At 44.5% G+C, this 22,275-nt stretch overlaps 1 protein-coding gene across 1 annotated transcript; it reads right to left on the bottom strand.

Moving 5' to 3' along the window:
• Positions 1–8,651: 8,651 nt before the first annotated feature.
• Positions 8,652–22,275, bottom strand: LOC140128583 (extracellular calcium-sensing receptor-like). Its single transcript, XM_072150282.1, has 7 exons — positions 22,271–22,275; positions 20,943–21,164; positions 20,558–20,849; positions 12,149–12,979; positions 10,686–10,898; positions 9,826–9,949; positions 8,652–9,556 (listed from the first exon to the last, which is right to left on the bottom strand). Exons 1-7 carry the CDS (start codon positions 22,273–22,275, stop codon positions 8,652–8,654), a joined length of 2,592 nt encoding a protein of 863 aa, XP_072006383.1.

Raw genomic sequence — 22,275 nt, 5'->3', positions numbered from 1 at the left:
TTGGGAAAGTCACCCTTTATCCACAGGATCATCTGATAGGGGACACATGGTGATTGGTAACACTTAGACCAATAGAATCTTCCCTAGTTCTTTACCCATAATAGCATTTACAAATACCTAAAAGTTTCATGAAATGGCTGAAAGTTTTCAATTTTACCTACTTGCTGTGTTTCACATAGTACCCATAGTATTGGTAGCAAGAATTAAGGCCACCTAATATTCGATTCTCTCGCTATAAGAGGATCTTAGTTACATGGTCCAAGAAGGAACCTAACTGGTGCACAGGAATAATCCTCTACAACCATTCTTAAAGCTTAAGGCAGGGAGAGATCCTTCTGAAACCCCCAACACTTCCACCAATGGATCTTTCCTAGTATGGTCCTTCACCTTCTGAAGCCACCAACGCTCCAACCAATGGAATCTTCCCTAGTACTGTACCTTAAATAGCATTTACAAATACCTAAAAGTTTCATGAAATGGATGAAAGTTTTTAATTTTACCGACCTGCTTTGATACCTGCATAGTACCCCACCAAATATTTGATTCCCTCGCTATAAGAGGATCTTAGTTACATGGTCCAAGAAGGAACCTAACTGGTGCAAAGGAATAATCCTCTACAACCGTTCTTAAGGCTTAAGGCATTACCTTCTTAAGGCTGGGACATGGTGGAGGCATTCAACCATGTCCTTCTCCTTCTGAAACCACCAACGCTCCAACCAATGGAATTTTTTCTAGTATTGTACCTTTAATAGCATTTATGAATACCTAAAAAATTTTGGTGAAACGGCTGAAAGTTTTCAATTTTACCTACCTGCTTCGTTTGACACTGTACCCATGCCATTGGTAGCAAGAAATGAAGCCACCAAATATTTGATTCTCTCACTATAAGTAGAATCAAACTGGTGCACAGGAATAATCCTCTACAACTTTTCTTAAGGCTGGGACATGGTGGAGGCATTCAACCATGTCCTTCTCCTTCTGAAAACACCAATGCTCCCACCAATGGAATCTTTCCCAGTATTGTACCTTTAATAGCATTTATGAATACCTAAAAATGTTGGTGAAACGGCTGAAAGTTTTCAGTTTTACCTACGTGCTTTGTTTGACACTGTACCCATGTCATTCGTAGCAAGTACTGAGGCCACCAAATATTTGATTCTCTCACTATAAGTGGAATAAAACTGGTGCACAGGAATAATCCTCTACAACTTTTCTTAAGGCGTTACCTTGTTTAGGCTGGGTCATGGTAGGTGCATACAACCATGTCCTTCTCCTTCTGAAGCCATCAACGCTCCAACCAATGAAATCTTCCCTAGTACTGTACCTTAAATAGCATTTACAAATACCTAAAACTTTTGGGTGAAATGGCTGAGAGTTTTCAATTTTACCTACCCGATACATTTGACACAGTACCAATGCCACTAATAGCAAGAATTTAGGCCACCAAATATTTGATTCTCTCTCTATAAGGAAATCTACGTTACATGATCCAAGAAGGAACCTAACTGGAGCACAGGACTATCCATCTGCAACTCTTCATAACGTTTAAGTAGTTAAATTCTTAAGGCTGGGTCATGGTGGCTCCAACCAATAGACCACGGCCTTCTCCTTGTGAAACCACCATAGTCTGAGGCATTCAGGCCAAAGCAATTTTCCTCAGGACATGCTGAAAATAATCTACCATATCGCTAAAACCCTTCTTCGTCTTCTCACGAGTTTGGCATTCCAGATGTAACTTATTATTATTCATCATAAAGGACTAAGGAGCAAAAGAGATATTTAGCAAGGTCACATCAAGAAGGAAAGTTCTTTGGACACTATGTCCATGTGCAGTAGGTTCTCAGACTTTCTGTCTCTATCAGGACATCTTCTGGTCTTCATTCAAGTTTTTTACAGAAACCTTTGTTTGCTATCACAGAGGTCAAACGCTTCCTGTAGTTCTTGTAGTTTGCATACACTGAGGCAGGGATTGTGCTCCACTACTCCGTACAGATCTTCTCCAGATCTTTCAGGCTTCTGGGCTGTCCCTGGGCAATGTTGAGTTTTAGCTCTCGCTAAAGAATTTATAATGGGTTCAAGTCAGAAGACTGGCAATGCTACTGCGGGGCCTTACAATGCTTTCTTCAGAGCCACTTGTTAGTTGTCCTGTTTCATGTCATTGTCCTGCTGCAAGACCCAAATACAACACATCATTAATGCTCTTGCTGAGTGAAGGAGGTTGCTGGCCAAAATTTTACAGTACATGGCCCCATCCACCCTCCATTCAATAGGGTTCAGTCATCCTGTCTCCATTGAGCATTAATAGTATCATAGTATCATAGTTTATAGGGCCGGAAAAAGTCTAAACTTTAAGAATTAAATGTTTTTTACCCGTAACCTGTGATATTTTTTCTCTGCAGAAAGGCATCCAGGCCTCTCTTGAACATGTACATAGAGTCCACCATAACAACCTCCTGCGGCAGAGAGATCCATAGTCTCACTGCTCTTACAGTAAAGAACCTTTGTCTATGGTGATGGTAGAACCTACTCTCCTCTAGGTGTAGGGGATGCCCCCTGTCTATGGTAATGGTAGAACCTCCTCTCCTCTAGGTGTAGAGGATGTCCCCTGTCTATGGTGATGGTAGAACGTCCTCTCCTCTAGGTGTAGAGGATGCCCCGTGTCTATGGTGGTGGTGGAACCTCCTCTCCTCTAGGTGTAGAGGATGTCCCCTGTCTATGGTGATGGTAGAACCGCATCTCTACTAGGTGTAGAGGATGCCCCCTGTCTATGGTGATGATAGAACCTCCTCTCCTGTAGATGTAAAGGATTCCCCCTGTCTATGGTGATGGTAGAGCCACCTCTCCTCTAGATGTAGAGGATGGCCCCTGTCTATAGTGATGGTAGAAGCTCCTCTCCTCTAGGTGTAGAGAATGACCCTTGTCTATGGTGATGGTAGAACCTCCTTTCCTCTAGATAAAGAGGATTCCCCCAGTCTATGGTGATGGTAGAACCTCCTCTCCTCTAGGTGTAGAGGATGCCCCCTGTCTATGGTGATGGTAGAACCTCCTGTCCTCTAGGTGTAGAGGATGCCCCCTGTCTATGGTGATGGTAGAACCTCATCTCCTCTAGGTGCAGAGGATGCCTCGTGTCTATGGTGATGGCGGAACATCCTCTCCTCTAGGTGTAGAGGATGTCCCCTGTCTATGGTGATGGTTGAACCGCATCTCTACTAGGTGTAGAGGATGCCCCCTGTCTATGGTGATGATAGAACCTCCTCTCCTGTAGATGTAAAGGATTCCCCCTGTCTATGGTGATGGTAGAGCCACCTCTCCTCTAGATGTAGAGGATGGCCCCTGTCTATAGTGATGGTAGAAGCTCCTCTCCTCTAGGTGTAGAGAATGACCCTTGTCTATGGTGATGGTAGAACCTCCTTTCCTCTAGATAAAGAGGATTCCCCCAGTCTATGGTGATGGTAGAACCTCCTCTCCTCTAGGTGTAGAGGATGCCCCCTGTCTATGGTGATGGTAGAACCTCCTGTCCTCTAGGTGTAGAGGAGGCCCCCTGTCTATGGTGATGATAAAACCTCCTCTCCTGTAGATGTAGAGGATTCCCACTGTCTATGGTGATGGTAGAGCCGCCTCTCCTCTAGATGTAGAGGATGGCCCCTGTCTATGGTGATGGTAGAACCTCCTCTCCTCTAGGTGTAGAGAATGACCCCTGTCTATGGTGATGGTAGAGCCTCCTTTCCTCTAGGTGTAGAGGATTCCCCCTGTCTATGGTGATGGTAGAACCTCCTGTCCTCTAGGTGTAGAGGATGCCCCCTGTCTATAGTGATGGTAGAACCTCCTCTCCTCTAGGTGTAGAGGATGACCCCTGTCTATAGTGATGGTAGAAACTCCTCTCCTCTAGGTGTAGAGGATGCCCCTGTCTAAGGTGATGGTAGAACCTCCTCTAGGCGTAGAGGATGCCCCTCTGTCTATGGTGATGGTAGAATCTCCTCTCCTCTAGGCGTAGAGGATGCCCCTTTTCTATGGTGATGGTAGAACCTCTTCTCCTCTAGGTGTAGAGGATGCCCCCTGTCTATAGTGATGGTAGAACCTCCTCTCCTCTAGGTGTAGAGGATGACCCCTGTCTATAGTGATGGTAGAATCTTCTCTCCTCTAGGTGTAGAGGATGCCCCCTGTCTATGGTGATGGTAGCACCTCCTCTCCTCTAGGTGTAGAGGATGCCCCCTGTCTATGGTGATGGTAGAATCTTCTCTCCTCTAGGTGTAGAGGATGCCCCCTGTCTATGGTGATGGTAGCACCTCCTCTCCTCTAGGTGTAGAGGATGCCCCCTGTCTATGGTGATGGTAGAATCTTCTCTCCTCTAGGTGTAGAGGATGACCCCTGTCTATAGTGATGGTAGAATCTTCTCTCCTCTAGGTGTAGAGGATGCCCCTGTCTAAGGTGATGGTAGAACCTCCTCTAGGCGTAGAGGATGCCCCCCTGTCTATGGTGATGGTAGAATCTCCTCTCCTCTAGGCGTAGAGGATGCCTCTTGTCTATGGTGATGGTAGAACCTCTTCTCCTCTAGGTGTAGAGGATGCCCACTGTCTATGGTGATGGTAGAACCTCCTCTCCTCTAGGTGTAGAGGATGCCCCCTGTCTATGGTGATGTTAGAACCACCTCTCCTCTAGGGGTAGAGGATGCCTCCTGTCTATGGTGATGGTAGAACCTCCTCTTCTCTAGGTGTAGAGGATGGTAGAGCCATGGTGATGGTAAAATCGCCTCTCCTCTAGGCGCAGAGGATTCCCCCTTGTCCTGGTCACAGGCCTAGGTATAAAAAGATCTTTGGAGAGATCCCTGTACTGTCCGTTCAGGTATTTGTACATTGTAATGAGGTCTCCCCTCAGTCGTCTTTTTTCTTAACTGAATAATCCCAAATTTTGTAATCTGTCAGTCTATTCTAGTCCCCCCATTCCCCTAATAATCCTGGTTGCTCTCTTTTGCACCCGTTCCAGTTATACTATGTCCTATGTATTATCCATTTTCCAATAATTTTGCCAATAGTTGTTGTCTTCTCACCAAGCTTCTGCCTGTTGTCTGCCTGATTGAGTGTATGAACAGGTGTCTTATATACAGGTAATGAGTTCAAACAGGTGAAATGATTACAGAGCAGGTGCACAGTATTACGGCTTACTGCAGCTTCTCCCATAACTGGGGACAAAAAGTTGATGGCTCTTATCAACCTCCAAGCTACGTTGGGGAAGAAGAGTTGGGACTTGATGTATCAAATAGATCGGTAGATTAAACAGCCAAAATTGTCCTGGAATAGTTTTGAATGTAAAAAATGTATGTGTTTCCATTATTGTAAGTGGGTGAGCGTTGCATTTTGTTTGTAGAGTTTATTTTTTTTTTTTTAATGAGTGGAATCAGTAGCATTATGTGGAAGTATATATGAATCCTGGGAGCAAGGTGGGGTATGCACACAATGCAGACTCCCTCCGGGGTGACAGGAGAGAGACAAAGAAGGGAACAAAGAGACAAGAGCGCTCTCCTAGTGCATTATCTAGGGTGATGAGAGATATATATAAAAGGGTTTGTCCAGGTGGACTCTCACCTATTCGGTGATCAATAACAGCATGTAGTATTTTTTGGTCTTGTGTATCCGGCCGCTCGATCTGGATTGTAGCCCGTCCTCCGTGTTCCAGGGTCACCGGGGATGGTATTTCGTATGTTCAGAGCATCAGATATATATTCAGCATGCAAGAATCACCTTTAGGAAAGCAACAACAATAAAAAGCATAATAGCACCCAGTAGATTACGGAAAGCCAAGACGAAAAACACTATAAAACAATTAATACCTGGAATCAAAAAATGCAAGCATAAAAAATGCATGTGCTGCGATATGATTCAAGATGGAATCACCACGTTCTCATCAAATAGTACAGGAGATGTTTTTAATATCAAACAAGATTTATCATGTGCCTCAGACTACGTTATATATTTAATAAACTGCAGCTGTGGCTTACAATATGTGGGTCGTACCGTTCAGACACTTAGAGTCCGGATGAACGGTCATAGACATAAAACGAAGATAGGCTTTTTAAAACACAGCCTATCTAAACATCTACTGTTGGAACATGAAAAAAACTTTGGAGCTATCTCAGTAATTCCAATAGAACAAATTCCGACCGATGTCAAAAATAGAGTAAAAACCCTAAATAGGAGAGAATCCTACTGGATTTTTAAACTCAGTACCCTCCATCCTTTTGGTCTAAATGAAGTGATCGAATCAATATAAAGACTTAATCCTAGCCTATATCTTCACCATGGAAAAAAATGACTCTTACCTTTAACTGTCCGGAACCTCCTCTCCTTTTCAGAACTTCGCGTATCTATTTTCCATATTTATATATAAACCATTTACCACGAAACGCCACCTGCTTTCAAAGTCTCGACCCTTCCGAATGGCTTTTTGACCACTCCGGGCCTCCGTAGAACCTCTGATCTTATTGACAGGTAGAGAGCGTTCGCGATCACCATGGCAACCGGCTAGGGAATAGATCATGTCCAAAAAGCCGAAAGACTCCCCGCAAAACTTGCCCGGGATAATAGTTCATCCATCTAGATAAGCACCTCAGCCCCCCCCCCCACATATAATATGAGTTTTTAGTCTAAAATCCTCTTAAGATTGTAGTACCACTTACACATAGAGAAGGATTCTCTATATATGACCGGAAGTACTCATCCCAGCTTTCGATCACACGGATCGTTAAAAACAATGATATAGCTACAGATGGGTACCTAATATGCTAATGTCTACTATGTATTGATTCTTATTGTAAGTTTTATTGTAATTTATATGTTTTTATGTCTGTATTATGGTTCGTACCGACGCCGTTAACACTCTGAACCGGAAGCATATACCGATACCGACAACCTTCATATCCGGTATACTGCTATATATGTTACAATCAACTAAGAAAATTTGTATACACTGCCTGAAGAAGGTCCGAGTACCGGACCGAAACGCGTTGCAACGGTATATTTTATGTAAAAAAAATTTTTTTTTTAAACAATAAAAAATCTGATACCAATCGGACATCGGAGGTCGTGAGTATCCTTGAGCGCCCGATACCACGCGACTGTGGAAATATCAGATGCTCTGAACATTATGTGGAAGTTACATTGTTTGGGAGGTAGGATGAACAAAGCATCAACGCTGCATTTTATTTTTTAGTCTCTGGATTTGATGGATACATTTTGGAGAATGAGGTAGAGTTCTTATTTTGGTGTCTGGCTAAAGATCTGAAGTTTGAATTTATTTTTGTTGCTATGGAAGGTTGGAATTTAGTGAAAAATCGAAAAAACAAAAGACGTCTTTACAGTTACCTCTGCAGTCTTCAGGGTGAGTTGTCATGGTGGTCTGGACTAAAATGTCCAAAAAAGGGGAATATACTGAATCCTGTTACAATGGAAAATAAGAAAATTTATGGTGAAAACCCATGTGTGACCCATCACATTTATAAAAAAAAACACAGACCGCCCTGCGAGAGTATCTGTGAGAGTTCTTTTATCCCTCTCTGCTAGATGTGGCCTTATTACTGTGATCAATCTCTGTGTACAAAGTTCTTACCCTTTGTTCGATCAAAACATGGAATCTCCTAAAAAGTGACTTATTTCATACCCCATTATCTTCTACTAGGCCATACCTGACTCATCTGTGATACCTGCATCAACGGCCATTGGATATTATTCTCCAGAGAGCCTTTTAGGTGGTTTATGCCAGTTCCGCTCAGTGGTTAAGATTTTAAGATCAGCCTTCAAGTGTGGAAGAGGATAATGGAGAAAAACTAGAACGGGACCATTCAGTTTTTTTTGGCACATGCATAATCTCCCTTCACCGTAGTAACATTAAGTAGCTGATTGGAAAAAATTAAAACGGTTTGTCCAACCAGGGCTGGCACCAGCGCTGGGCAAAGCTGAGCAACTGCCGGGGCCCAGAGCTTCTGGTGGGCCCCACATAAGACTGCACATTAGGAATCCATGGGGATGAGTGGGGCTTTTTCTAATTAATCCATAGGGTGGCTTACATTAAATAACCATAAGGGGGCTGTTTGATAAACTATGAAACAGAAGAGGGTTTTAGTTTCTGAATTTTAATAGCACTATGTGAGTTCACTGAAAAGGGGCCCCCTGAGGCTCTGCCGCCCAGGGGCCTAGTGAAACATGGAGCCGACCCTGTATACAACCACAAAAAAATTACACTGCTTAGATGTTTCAAGCATTAGATGACCCTTAGTCCTAGCCCTTTGTTATGCCGAGACTAAGGGTCACCCAATGCCGGAGACGCATCAACAGTATCATTTTTTGTGATTGGACATGCCATTTTAATTATCTCTACAAAAGTATGTCAATTTAATCACAGTGGCAGGAGACTCTTTGACTCATAGTGGATTCACTTCCCACAATCCTTTTAGACTCCTCCCAAAGTAAGGTGGCGGCCAGGTGGAATTGAACTTTTCTCTTTATTATAATTTGCTGTGGTCAATGTTGGAAATGTTGCACAATAATAATAATAATAAGTAACATGCATAAAAAACAAGAATGTATGAATTGTGGATATTTTATTAGTTTTTAATTTAACACTGATATTTCCATAGATTCATCAAAACTCTTTTTATTTTATCTGTTCCCCATCAAGTGTCTTCGTGAGTTCATCTTGGATTGAAACAAAATAATGTAACATTTCGGAGCAAACATACAGCCGAGCATTGCCCAGTTCGATGACAGGATTGCAAATATTTCCATGGCTACAGTGTATTTACCACTGGTGCCGGCATACATGACCCCCAGAATATAAGACGCCCAGACACTTAGGAAGGCCACCATGCTGAAGGTGATGAACCTTGCTTCGTTGTAGCTATCAGGGAGTTGTCTGGCCAAGAAAGCCACAAGAAAGCTAGACAAGGCTAGAAAGCCTAAATAACCAGTTGTACACCAAAACGCCGTGAGGGACCCCTCATTGCACTCTGCTATGATCACTCCAGATCTTGCACTCAAGTTGTATTGTGGGAAAGGAGGTGCGATCAATAACCACGTAATGCTTATTAGTAACTGAAGGAATGTTCCTAAGCTGATCACCAAATATGAAATTTGAGGTCTAACCCACCTGGTCAAACTACTGTTTGGCTTTGTAGCCTTGAATGCAATCATAACAATAACTGTTTTGGCCAAGATGCATGAGACACAAAAAGCAAAGGCCATCCCGAAGGTCACTTGGCGCAGAAGACACTTGACATGATTCGGATATCCGATGAATACCAAAGGAGAGAGAAAGCAGAGGAACATGGAAACGAGGAGAAGACAACTAATGGTATAGTTGTTGGCTTTGACTATGGGGGTGGCTTTATAATGGACCAAGAGGCTGAGGACAACTAAAGGAATAAAGGAGGATGTGATACTGGTGGACATCAAAATGACCCCTAAGGTCTCTTCATGGGAGAGGTACTCGGTAAGTTTTGGTAGACATTTGTCTTTTTGTTGGTTTGGCCATTGGTCCCATGGACATTTAAGACATCCATTCGCATCTGAAAGTAAGATTGAAAGAAGATGTATTACTTACATTTACAGAAAGGTTATGAGGGCTATGGTGCCTTCAAAGGGATGACTAATCTAGAGACCCCATATATTTAATATGCCACGTATGATGCCTTACATCTTTAGTGGTGGCCCTGATATTCTACTTTCTACTTTTTGCTAGGTTTCCCTGAATTTTCTCATTATTGGGATACATTTTTAGAACAACCATGTAGAAAACAAAACACTAAAAAATATAAAAAAAAAACATATGACTTACCCGTATTATTAGAGATCTCTCCGAGAGCACATGGGATACACTGAAAGCAACACGTAGGTTTTCTACTTAGAGGGGCTTTTCTGAAACCTGGAGGACATCGTTCACTACATACCGAGGTGGGAATCTAAAGATAAAAACAATTGTCAACATTCCATAAGAACAACAGGATAGTTTTATTTAAACTTGAAAGTTTTCCTTGACACCTAATTTACTTGGTGGGAACCCTAAGAACCAACCCACAGGTTGTACTCTATGAACTATTAATTTCTAGAACCGGGCTAAGTACTCACTTACTGTAGGTCTGAGATCTCTGCTCAGTCGTAGAGATTACCCCATCAGTGCTGATAAATGGTGGTAATTACAAAGCCAGGAATCACCTGGTTAAAGGGGTTGGCCACTTTACCTCATGTATTTTGTATTGTGTGTGTGGGGGGGGGGATTCCTGAACATAAAATGAGTGCTGATGATGGGTTTCGTAATCTCAATTTGTCCATGAACAATCACCCTTCCAGCCCCTTATGATAGTGTTTATGAATATAAGATCAAGGGCCTGGCAGGGCGATTGTTCATGGAAAGATAGAGATCACATGACCCTACATCTGCATCTTGCATGGTCAGGAATCTCTGACTGATGAGGTAAAAGACAGGAGACTTCACTTTCCTTATCAAGAAAGTGGAGCAGAACTATTACTAGATGTATATTGGTAAACTGCCCCCCACTTACACACATATTACAAAAAACATGAGGCCAACTCCTTTAAACATGGCTGCAATGAAGTTGGTGGCGTGTCATGACAACTCTTTAAATTCCCTCACAAATGAAACCAGCATTATGCAGATAACACTATAAGATTTCATACCTTGGTGTTACCCATAGTCCATCTCATAGAACTTGTGTTGATATGTAGGACTGAAGAGTCGTATTGTCCGATGTTGACTTGCTTCAATCCACCATCCAAGCCCAGCTGCCAATTGACTATGTCGTACACAGGAGGAGGATCTCCATTACTGTCAAAATACATGTCTCGTCCACTGCTCAGCTTCACTCTGGCTGCTTTCATATACTTGAGAATCTGCAGGGAAATTGCATGGATATGGTATATTAGTTATGTAAGGCATCTTTTTTACTAAGCTAAGCCTCTATGTAAGTCTATAATCCCATGACAAAATTTCATCTTAAAGGCAACAGCATTTCAGTGTGACCTGTTCCCTTAAATGATGTTGTTACATCTCATCATCACCATACTTTTGCAGTTGCTTTCACCACCTTCAACCAAGCAGCTGATTTTGCATCCGGAACTTTCTTTTCCTAGATATTAACCTCTATAATTGCCATTTAGATCACCACACAAACACTACAAAAAATGGAGCTGCTCTTAAAAGTGAAGATCTGGAAAGAATGGACGCATTAAGTTTTGGGCCAAAAGTTCAGGTAGCCCATCCCGAACTTGACTGCTCACCAGTAACACATGTAATCGTGAGTCGTGAATTCAAACTTCTGGCTAAAGTCCTGGTTTGAGTTTAGGGTTAGGGACCAAAAGCCGCAATGTTTATCACGGCCTTGACCATTTTAGTTCAGGCCCGCTAAACTATAGTGAGGAACACTATGCTCTCGAGTATGTTGCTTTACTGCACTGGCCCGACAGAGTTCACCAACTTTTTTGTGGTGCACCTTTACTATAGGGCGTGAGACAGACTTTGCATGTTAAGTGCGGTGCATGGTCCGACTGAGCAACGAAATGCCCCCTAACTTGTGTCGCATGGAAGCTAGCGCAGCTTCGCCACAAAACGGTTGCGTGTGACACAGTAGTGGCATGGACACTTCTTAAATACCTGTGAAAGCAGTTAACATCTAAAAGAACATGCAAAGTCCATAAGAAAACTGGTGCAAAGCCCTTAGTTAATGTGCCCCTTTGTCATCAAGAGACAGCCCTTTTAGGATATGAGTGTAGATAATAGCACAACACCTTTAAGATCTATTTCCAAAGTGGTTATTGACTCAAATTGCCATGGATAAAATGAATAAAAGCAAAAAACTAAATGCAAAAAACAACACAAAATCACATCATTTTAGCAGTATTTTCAAAACCATCAACTTTGTGTAAGAAGTTGCTAAGTAGAGAAGTCTGTAAGCAAGAGTTTAATTACCCTGCAGCCCCCCCCCCCCCCCCCCCAGAGCAGGAATAAAGTATTAGACTGTTTTCAGTCAACACATTGGGCTGTAATACTTTTCCTCCAGACATACAGAAATATTTTTGAAAACTATTCTTTGATATAGTCCCTCAAAAGGCATCTTCTATCAACTTGGAACTGAGAAGTTTACCTGCCAAGGTTCAAAGTTCCAGAAATTTGAGCAATTTCTGTCCATGAAAAGACCACCTCCTGGTTTGCATGTGTTCAGGTCATGCAAAGCTTTGGCAATGATATAAATGGCGCTGTAAAGATTATAAGACATACGCATATTGGGCACATGTTTTACGTACATTTGGAAATCTGTAATATGATCGTAAATTGTACAATTTCTCGATGGTCTCTGCCTCGAAAATGTAAAGTTTTCAAACTCTAAAAATATACAACCAACATTTTCTTCCCAGAACATCCAGTTCCAAGGCTTTTCTGGTAGACTGAGAGGATTGAGACTGTCCAGGTATTCTTGGAATCTGGGAATATTTCCACTGTAGAAAGCAAATCCAACGGTTCCCATAAGAAGCTGGGTGTATTTTTGTATAGAAAATAAAGAAGTGGTTGACCAGGCCTCGCTAGCTATCCATACCTTTCCAGTTACATTTTGTCGTAAAAGTTCTTCTAGAATAGGTAGAAAGTGGACATCCGTGGAGAAGATAACCACAGCTTGAGCTGTAGAAGTTTTTATAACATGCCCGATATGAGGAACGTTACTGTTGGGCCTATTAATCTGAATATATTCCGTGAATTCCACACAAGCTCCAGATTTGAGGATTTCTTTCTTAAGAACCTGAATACCCTGATCACCATAATCATTAGCCAAAGCCACCAATCCCACCCACGTCCAGCCGAAATATAAAATGAGCTGAGCGAGTCCTTTGGATTGGAAGGCATCACTTGGCACAGTCCGAAAGAAAGAAGGAAACTGTCTTCTATCACTCAACAGGGAGCTGGTTGACAAGTGACTTATCTGTTGGTTTAAAAATATAGTGTTAAGTGATTTTGCCAAAAATTTATAAATTATGACTGGCTAAACTTTAAGTTTGGATCCATGGTTTCATTTTGGTCTCCCCACGGCCACTAATCCTCCAATCCAGAAATATGTCCAGGTTGTGCGGGTACCCGAACCATGGACCCGAACTAAAAAGTGATCCTGCTCATCTCTAATTATGGCATCTATGTTCAGGCCTTTTCTGAGGTTTTCTAAAGAACCTTTATGGCCTATGTGGCCCCAATTTTATGACTGCTATCTATGCAACCTCTATAGCAATGCTTCTCTGTGGCCTTTTAATAACAAAGTACTGATCGTTGGCCAAAATATGGAGAGGAGGCCCTGATTGTTACTGTTTAATTGAAAAATTATTTAGTTTTTCACAAAATGTAATTCTTAATAATACAATAAAAAGAGCACTGAGAAAATAACATCATTTACCTAGACTAGTTCTCGCGGAGCATCTCAAAAACGTCTTCTTCTTGGACTTTAATGTTTGGTTCATACCGTGGTCCTAGTGCACTGCACTATGGATTTATAGTTCCCAGGACACAATAGTGTCCACTTCACAAAGCAGATGATACCACAAGATCTCAACAAACCAGGTGGTCTACTGAAATGTATTCTGAATAGAGATGAGCGAGCACTAAAATGCTCGGGTACTCGTTATTCGAGACGAACTTTTCCCGATGCTCGAGTGCTCGTCTCGAATAACGAACCCCATTGAAGTCAATGGGAGACTCGAGCATTTTTCAAGGGGACCAAGGCTCTGCACAGGGAAGCTTGGCCAAACACCTGGGAACCTCAGAAAAGGATGGAAACACCACGGAAATGGACAGGAAACAGCAGGGGCAGCATGCATGGATGCCTCTGAGGCTGCTTAATCGCACCATTATGCCAAAATTATGGGCAACAGCATGGCCATGACAGAGTGACAGAATGAAGCTAGATAGCATCTAAAACATGCAATAATTGACCCTGACACTATAGGGGACGGCATGCAGAGGCAGCGGCAGCAGGCTAGAGAGTGGCATGGCGACATACCCTAAATGGACTCAGGCTTCAAACCAATGGGTGGCAGAGAGGAACCAAAGGAGGTGAGCAAAAAGCGCTCAAATAATATCGGTACATGATAAAAGTTTGCCAGTATATTTTGTGGATTACACAGCAGGGTGGCGACAAAGTTAACATGGAAGCCATGAAAACAACCCAAAATTCTGCCTGACACAGCTCGTTTGATAAGGGGACCATGTATGGAGGCAGTGAACTAGTAGTAGATTAAAGGTTCTGCAGTTAAAACTATGTTAGTTGGATCTTGGCATGGAGTTGGCGCTCCGCTGCCAGGCGAGCTTTCGCCAATCCAAGCCCCTGTCTCTAGGCTACTCCCCAAACAGCACTTCTAAGAACCTTTTGTATAAGATCAAGTGTAGTAGCGTTCTTATAAGTTTAGGATATGGCGGGTGAGGGGAATGTAAACAGATGCGCAAGAAGCGCTGAAATAATATTGGTAAATGATAAAAGTTTATTAGTATATTTTGTGGATAACACAGCTGGGTGGCGACAAAGTTAACAACTTTGATGTGGAATCCATGAAAACAACCCAAATTTCTGCCTGACACACATCGTTTGATAAAGGGACGATGTATGGAGGCAGCTATATGGACGACTTTTGGAGGTAGCAATGGAGACAACGTGTGGAGGCTGCTATGGAGACAATTTAATTTGGATAGTGCCTGTATGTGGCAGTCCCAAAAAATTTTCAAACCAGAGGAGCAGGTAGGTGGCCCTCCAGAAAAATTGAATAGATTGAGTGCCTGTATGTGGCAGTCCCAGAAAGTTTTCAAACCAGAGGAGCAGGTAGGTGGCCCTCCAGAAAAATTGAATAGATTGAGTGCCTGTATGTGGCAGTCCCAAAAAGTTTTCAAACCAGAGGAGCAGGTAGGTGGCCCTCCAGAAAAATTGAATAGATTGAGTGCCTGTATGTGGCAGTCCCAAAAAGTTTTCAAACCAGAGGAGCAGGTAGGTGGCCCTCCAGAAAAATTGAATAGATTGAGTGCCTGTATGTGGCAGTCCCAAAAAGTTTTCAAACCAGAGGAGCAGGTAGGTGGCCCTCCAGAAAAATTGAATAGATTGAGTGCCTGTATGTGGCAGTCCCAAAAAGTTTTCAAACCAGAGGAGCAGGTAGGTGGCCCTCCAGAAAAATAGAATAGATTGAGTGCCTGTATGTGGCAGTCCCAAAAAGTTTTCAAACCAGAGGAGCAGGTAGGTGGCCCTCCAGAAAAATAGAATAGATTGAGTGCCTGTATGTGGCACTCCCAAAAATTGTTTAAAACAGAGGAACGGGTTGGTGGCCCTCCAGAAAAATTGAATAGATTGAGTGCCTGTATGTGGCACTCCCAAAAATTGTTTAAAACAGAGGACCGGGTCGGTGGCCCTCCAGAAAAATTAAATGCATAAAGTACTATAGCAAGAGCCAGTGGGCCCTGTCAAAAAATAGCCAGTTTCCTCTGCTTTACTGTACAAAGAGGAGGAGAAGGAGGAAAATGAGGAGGAGGAGGAGTGGATCAATTATTCAGGTTGAGCTTCCTTCACCTGGTGGAGATTGGAAATTATGAGAAATCCAGGCTTTATTCATCTTAATAAGCGTCAGCCTGTCAGCGCTGTCAGTCGACAGGCGTGTACGCTTATCGGTGATGATGCCACCAGCTGCACTGAAAACCCGCTCGGACAAGACGCTAGCGGCAGGGCAGGCAAGAACCTCCAAGGCGTACAGCGCCAGTTCGTGCCACATGTCCAGCTTTGAAACCCAGTAGTTGTAGGGAGCTGTGTGATCATTTAGGACGATGGTATGGTCAGCTACGTACTCCCTCACCATCTTTCTGTAAAGATCAGCCCTACTCTGCCGAGACTGGGGACAGGTGACAGTGTCTTGCTGGGGTGACATAAAGCTGGCAAAAGCCTTGTAAAGCGTACCCTTGCCAGTGCTGGACAAGCTGCCTGCTCGCCTACTCTCCCTCGCTACTTGTCCCGCAGAACTACGCACTCTGCCGCTAGCGCTGTCAGAAGGGAAATACTGTTTCAGCTTGTGCACCAGGGCCTGCTGGTATTCATGCATTCTCACACTCCTTTCCTCTGCAGGGATGAGAGTGGAAAGATTTTGCTTGTACCGTGGGTCCAGGAGAGTGAACACCCAGTAATCGGTGCTGGAATAAATTCTTTGAACGCGAGGGTCACGGGATAGGCAGCCTAGCATGAAATCTGCCATATGCGCCAGAGTACCAACGCGTAAGAATTCACTCCCCTCACTGGCCTGACTGTCCATTTCTCCTCCTCCAACTCCTCCAACTCCTCTTCTTCTGCCCATACACGCTGAACAGTAAAGGACTCAACAATGGTCCCCTCTTGTGTCTCGCCAACATTCTCCTCCTCTTCCTCCTCATCCTCCTCCACCTCCACCTCCTCCGATATGCGCTGAGAAACAGACCTAAGGGTGCTTTGGCTATCAACAAGGGAATATTCTTCCCCCGTCTCTTGTGACGAGCGCAAAGCTTCCGACTTCATGCTGATCAGAGAGTTTTTCAACAGGCCAAGCAGCGGGATGGTGAGGCTGATGATGGCGGCATCGCCACTGACCATCTGTGTTGACTCCTCAAAGTTACTCAGCACCTGACAGATATCAGACATCCACGTCCACTCCTCATTGTAGACTTGAGGAAGCTGACTGACCTGACTACCAGTTCTGGTGGAAGTTGACATCTGGCAGTCTACAATGGCTCGGCGCTGCTGGTAAACTCTGGATAACATGGTCAGTGTTGAATTCCACCTCGTGGGCACGTCGCACAACAGTCGGTGAGCGGGCAGTTGGAGGCGGCGCTGCGCTGCCCTGAGAGTGGCAGCATCTGTGCTGGACTTCCTGAAATGCGCACAGATGCGGCGCACCTTCGTGAGCAAATCTGACAGATTGGGGTATGTCTTGAGGAAACGCTGAACTATCAGATTTAACACATGGGCCAGGCATGGCACATGTGTCAGTCTGCCGAGTTGCAGAGCCGCCACCAGGTTACGGCCGTTGTCACACACAACCATGCCTGGCTTCAGGTTCAGCGGTGCCAGCCACAGATCAGTCTGCGCCGTGATGCCCTGTAATAGCTCTTGGGCGGTGTGCCTTTTATCGCCTAGGCTCAGCAGTTTGAGCACCGCCTGCTGTCGCTTAGCAACGGCACTGCTGCTGTGCCTAGAGCTACCGACTGATGGCGCCGTGCCCACGGATGGTAGTTCGGAGGAGGAGGTGGAGGAGGGGTGGGAGGAGGAGGAGGCATAGTAGGCCTGAAACACCTGGACCGAGGTAGGCCCCGCAATCCTCGGCGTCGGCAGTATATGACCAGCCCCAGGGTCAGACTCGGTCCCAGCCTCCACCAAGTTAACCCAATGTGCCGTCAGCGATATATAGTGGCCCTGCCCGGCAGCACTCGTCCACGTGTCCGTGGTCAGGTGGACCTTGTCAGAAACGGCGTTGGTCAGGGCACGGGTGATGTTGTCTGACACGTGCTGGTGCAGGGCTGGGACGGCACATCGGGAAAAGTAGTGGCGGCTGGGGACCGAATACCGAGGGGCGGCCGCCGCCATGAGGTTGCGAAAGGCCTCGGTCTCTACTAGCCTATAGGGCAGCATCTCCAGGCTAAGCAATCTGGAGATGTGCACATTAAGGGCTTGGGCGTGCGGGTGGGTTGCACTATATTTGCGTTTCCGCTCCAGCGTCTGGGGTATGGAGAGCTGAACGCTGGTGGATGCTGTGGAGGATCGTGGAGGCGACGATGGGGTTTTTGTGGCAGGGTCCTGGGCAGGGGGCTGACTATCAGCTGACACAGGGGAAGGAGCAGTGGTGTGCACGGCCGGAGGTGAACGGGCTTGTTGCCACTGAGTGGGGTGTTTAGCATTCATATGCCTGCGCATACTGGTGGTAGTTAAGCTAGTAGTGGTGGAACCCCTGCTGAGCCTGGTTTGGCAAATGTTGCACACCACAGTCCGTCGGTCATCCGGTGTTTCCTTAAAGAACCTCCAGACTTCTGAAGATCTAGCCCTCGCCGCAAGAGCCCTCGCCACGGGAGCTTCACTAGTTGACACATTTGGCGCTGATGCACCAGCTCTGGCCCTGCCTCTCCGTCTGGCCCCACCACTGCCTCTTCCAACCTGTTCTGGTCGAGGACTCTCCTCCGTCTCAGAAGCACTGTGTTCACCCGGCCTCTCAACCCAGCTTGGGTCTGTCACCTCACCATCCTCCGATCCCTCAGTCTGCTCCCCCCTCGGACTTCCTGCCCTGACAACAACTTCCCCACTGTCTGACAACCGTGTCTCCTCATCGTCGGACACCTCTTTACACACTTCCACTACGTCAAGAAGGTCATCATCACCCACAGACTGTGACTGGTGGAAAACCTGGGCATCGGAAAATTGCTCAGCAGCAACCGGACAAGTGGTTTGTGACTGTGGGAAGGGTCCAGAAAACAGTTCCTCAGAGTATGCCGGTTCAAATGCCAAATTTTCCTGGGAGGGGGCAGACTGGGGGGGAGGAGGCTGAGGTGCAGGAGCTGGAGGAGTGGCGATTTCGGTGACATGGGTGGACTGCGTGGAAGACTGACTGGTGGACAAATTGCTCGAAGCATTGTCAGCAATCCCCGACATCACCTGTTCGCACTGTTCTGGCCTCAACAGTGCTCTACCACGAGTCCCAGTAACTTCAGACATGAACCTAGGGAGTGTAGCTCTGCGGCGTTCCCCTGCTCCCTCATAAGCAGGTGGTGTCTCACCCCGGCCAGGACCACGGCCTCTGACCCCTGCAGTAGTTGGACGCCCACGTCCCCGCCCTCGTCCTCTACCCCTAGCCCTCGGGTTAAACATTTTTAAAATGAGAGTTATAGCTTTAATTTTTTTTTAACTTTTTTTTGTGTTTTTTTTTTTTTTTTGTGTTTTTGAGTTTTTAAAACCAAACAATGCTATCCTATTGCTATGGCTATTTTCTAGCCAAGTATGAAAGCACACTACTATGCCAGATGAGATGACGCTGAGTTATTAAACAAAATAAACGTAAAATAAAAAAGGACAAATGGCAGACTGTGCCTAATTGAAATCCAACCCCTACTAAATTTTCCCACTTCGGTCTTTGCAATGGATATGTGCGTCACTAAGCGCAAAATACAGCGGTCGCAAGTCTCACTACAAATTGCTGACAATTGGCTAGTAGATGCACTGCAGCAAGTACAGCCACCAGCAGATCAACCAGAAATCAAATATATAACGCTACTGTAGGCGTAAGCCGTTTGGATTCTCCTATGGCTATTTTCTAGCCAAGTATGAAAGCACACTACTATGCCAGATGAGATGACGCTGAGTTATTAAACAAAATAAACGTAAAATAAAAAAGGACAAATGGCAGACTGTGCCTAATTGAAATCCAACCCCTAATAAATTTTCCCACTTTGGTGTTTGAGGTGGATATGTGTGCCACTAAGAGCTAAACACAACGGTAGCAAGTCCCCCTGCTAATTCCTCACAAAATGGTACTAGATGCAAATAAAAAAAAAAAAAGTAGAACGTTATTGTAGCCCTAAGAAGGGCTGTTGGGTTCTTGGAGAATCACTCCTGCCTAACAGTAAGCTAATAGAACACCCTAACGCTTTCCCTGACCAGCAGCAGCTCTCTCCCTAGCGGCATCCAGACACAGAATTATTCCGAGCAGCGCGGGCAGCGGCTAGTCTATCCCAGGGTCACCTGATCTGGCCAGCCAACCACTGCTATCGACGTGTAAGGGTACCACGTCATGCTGGGTGGAGTGCAGAGTCTCCTGGCTTGTGATTGGCTCTGTTTCTGGCCGCCAAAAAGCAAAACGGCGGGAGCTGCCATTTTCTCGAGCGGGCGAAGTATTCGTCCGAGCAACGAGCAGTTTCGAGTACGCTAATGCTCGAACGAGCATCAAGCTCGGATGAGCATGTTCGCTCATCTCTAATTCTGAACTTCAAGCAAGCTCCAGACTATGTCCTTATTTCAGACCTTGGCTTGTCATGTCATAACTATATTTCTGGTGACAATCTTACTCTCCCTAGTCTCCCTCGGTCTGAAAGTGCCTTCACAACCACCTCCCTGGTCTCCCTTGGTCTGAGAGTACCTCCACCAGCACCTCTCTGGTCTCCCTTAGTGTGAGAGTGCCTTGACCACCACCTTACCTGGTCTCCCTTCGTCTGAGAGTCCCACCACCACGAGGCTGGGGAATGTTTGTATCCTCCAGCAACAAAGACCATTTCCTCTTTTCAGAGGTTAAGAGTGAAACCAAGGGATTGCTTACACTCTCCATGAGTCTAACCAATATCACAAGGATTGTGGCTTCAAGAAAATTCTTGTCAGTGACCAGAGAATATACATTATTATATAATGAACATATTTTATTTATACATCTTAACATAACTCAAATCTTTTCATCCAGTAGAATGTTTTCTAACAAATGGACAATAGCAACGGAATATTTATTGGTCTTTTGGAAAACAGCGTTGTTTTATGTCTTACTTGTGGATACCTGGTCATCCCAAGAAGATGAGCCATGAGGATGGAGTAGGTTGAGGTGGAATGGCCGATGATTGCTGCTAGTTTCTCTTTTCTCTGGCAATGAAAGTTGGGGACAGCTTTTGTGTCCCCCGACATCATCCACATTGTCCCCTCCAGCTCCCTCTGAAGCACTGAGCAGGAATCGTATATCTGATAACCCAGGGTGATGTTGGGGAGAAGCTCTGGATTACTGTTTATCTCCATGGTGGCATATTTCACCACATGTAGCTGGAGATATGTTTCCAAGGATAACCTGAATTAGGAAAAAAACTATTAGTAAAAAAACGGTGGAGCCATCACCAAAAATTATGTCTACAATGCGTAAACAATTCACATCATGTCTTACTTTTTGCATATGGATTTCTCTGGTTTTTCAGTATACAAGAGCTTGGGGTATATTTTCTCCATATGGAGAGGTAAAACTGCTCCGAACGAGATGTCTTCACTAGCAGAGATGCCCAGTAAGTCCGGAGTGTCCAGAGTGCAATGATGTCCAATGGAATAGGATGTTGGAACCAGATAATGTAAGATGATCTGCCACAACGTTCTGTAGATAAGTTCCACCAACCTGAAGTCATGAGAATATTAGAAATGATAATCTCTGACATAACATACTATCCATGTTCTTCAGTAGACCCAAACCAACGTGTACACCTGTAGTCTTGAAGAGGGCATGGTCAAACCCTTAGTTGATCTATAAGATGTTTCGCTTCACCGTATGAGGAGACCAATAATATATAAATTATACATCATAATGAGGAAGCTCAAAACTGCTCAAAGTTACAACTTTGGACAAACTTTGGAATAGCTTCTTCCACTAAATCTCCTCTAGTTATACAGGTGCCACTGTTTACTCAATTAAGTCCTATATCTTTGGTTTACTATATATTGCCACAATGAAACATCTTCCAATATACAATACAATAAATAATTCTGCAATACCCCTATACACACTAATACATAACGCTGCCATACAGAGCCCACAACTAATGCAACTGCATAGTTTGCTTAAACAACAAAACCATATGAGGCACATGACCTCTACCAACATAAAGTATATATAAATTACACTGTAATACTGAACATAATAAAATGACTGATTACACTACACAATGTAAGATAAGAATCACTGTATCAGATATCTGCTTATCCAAAAAATAGCTCTGGCACCTGTCCATCATTTTACACAATTGATTTAAGGACAATTGAGGACGTTTTAACTACCTGTACCCATCACTAGGGGCAGCATAGAGGCCTACTACTACTTATGTAAATTATCTCCCCTTCCGCACTAAAGAAAGTTTCTCTAGCTCCACCCACTGCTGGACACCCTGTTAGTCAAAGGTTGTACACTTGAAGACTCTTTAAACTTGACTAGGGATTTCAGTTAAATCCGAGACACCCAATGGTTTTGTAACCAGTGCAAAAGCAGGGCACTGGTTGGCCCATTTATTGATTCCTACTGGGAGTGTCCGATGGGGCTGCTAAACAAAATTATTCTTGGGACCACTTTCTATTAATCCCTTGGAAATAGACCCTAGTAGACTGGGAATTGGGTTGTCTTCGCCTGTATGTCTAGTGTTGGGCTAGGCTCTGGGCCCAAAAGAAGTTCCACTGTTACTGTGATGGTCCCGTCTGACATTGGGTCTCTAACAAACATTATTTTTGACTTACCTCAT

The sequence above is a fragment of the Engystomops pustulosus genome, chromosome 4 (assembly GCF_040894005.1).
Source record: "Engystomops pustulosus chromosome 4, aEngPut4.maternal, whole genome shotgun sequence".
In the NCBI taxonomy this organism is placed as follows: domain Eukaryota; kingdom Metazoa; phylum Chordata; class Amphibia; order Anura; family Leptodactylidae; genus Engystomops; species Engystomops pustulosus.
The sequence above is the reverse complement of the archived record's forward strand: the minus strand, read 5'-3'. Positions and strand labels throughout refer to the sequence as shown.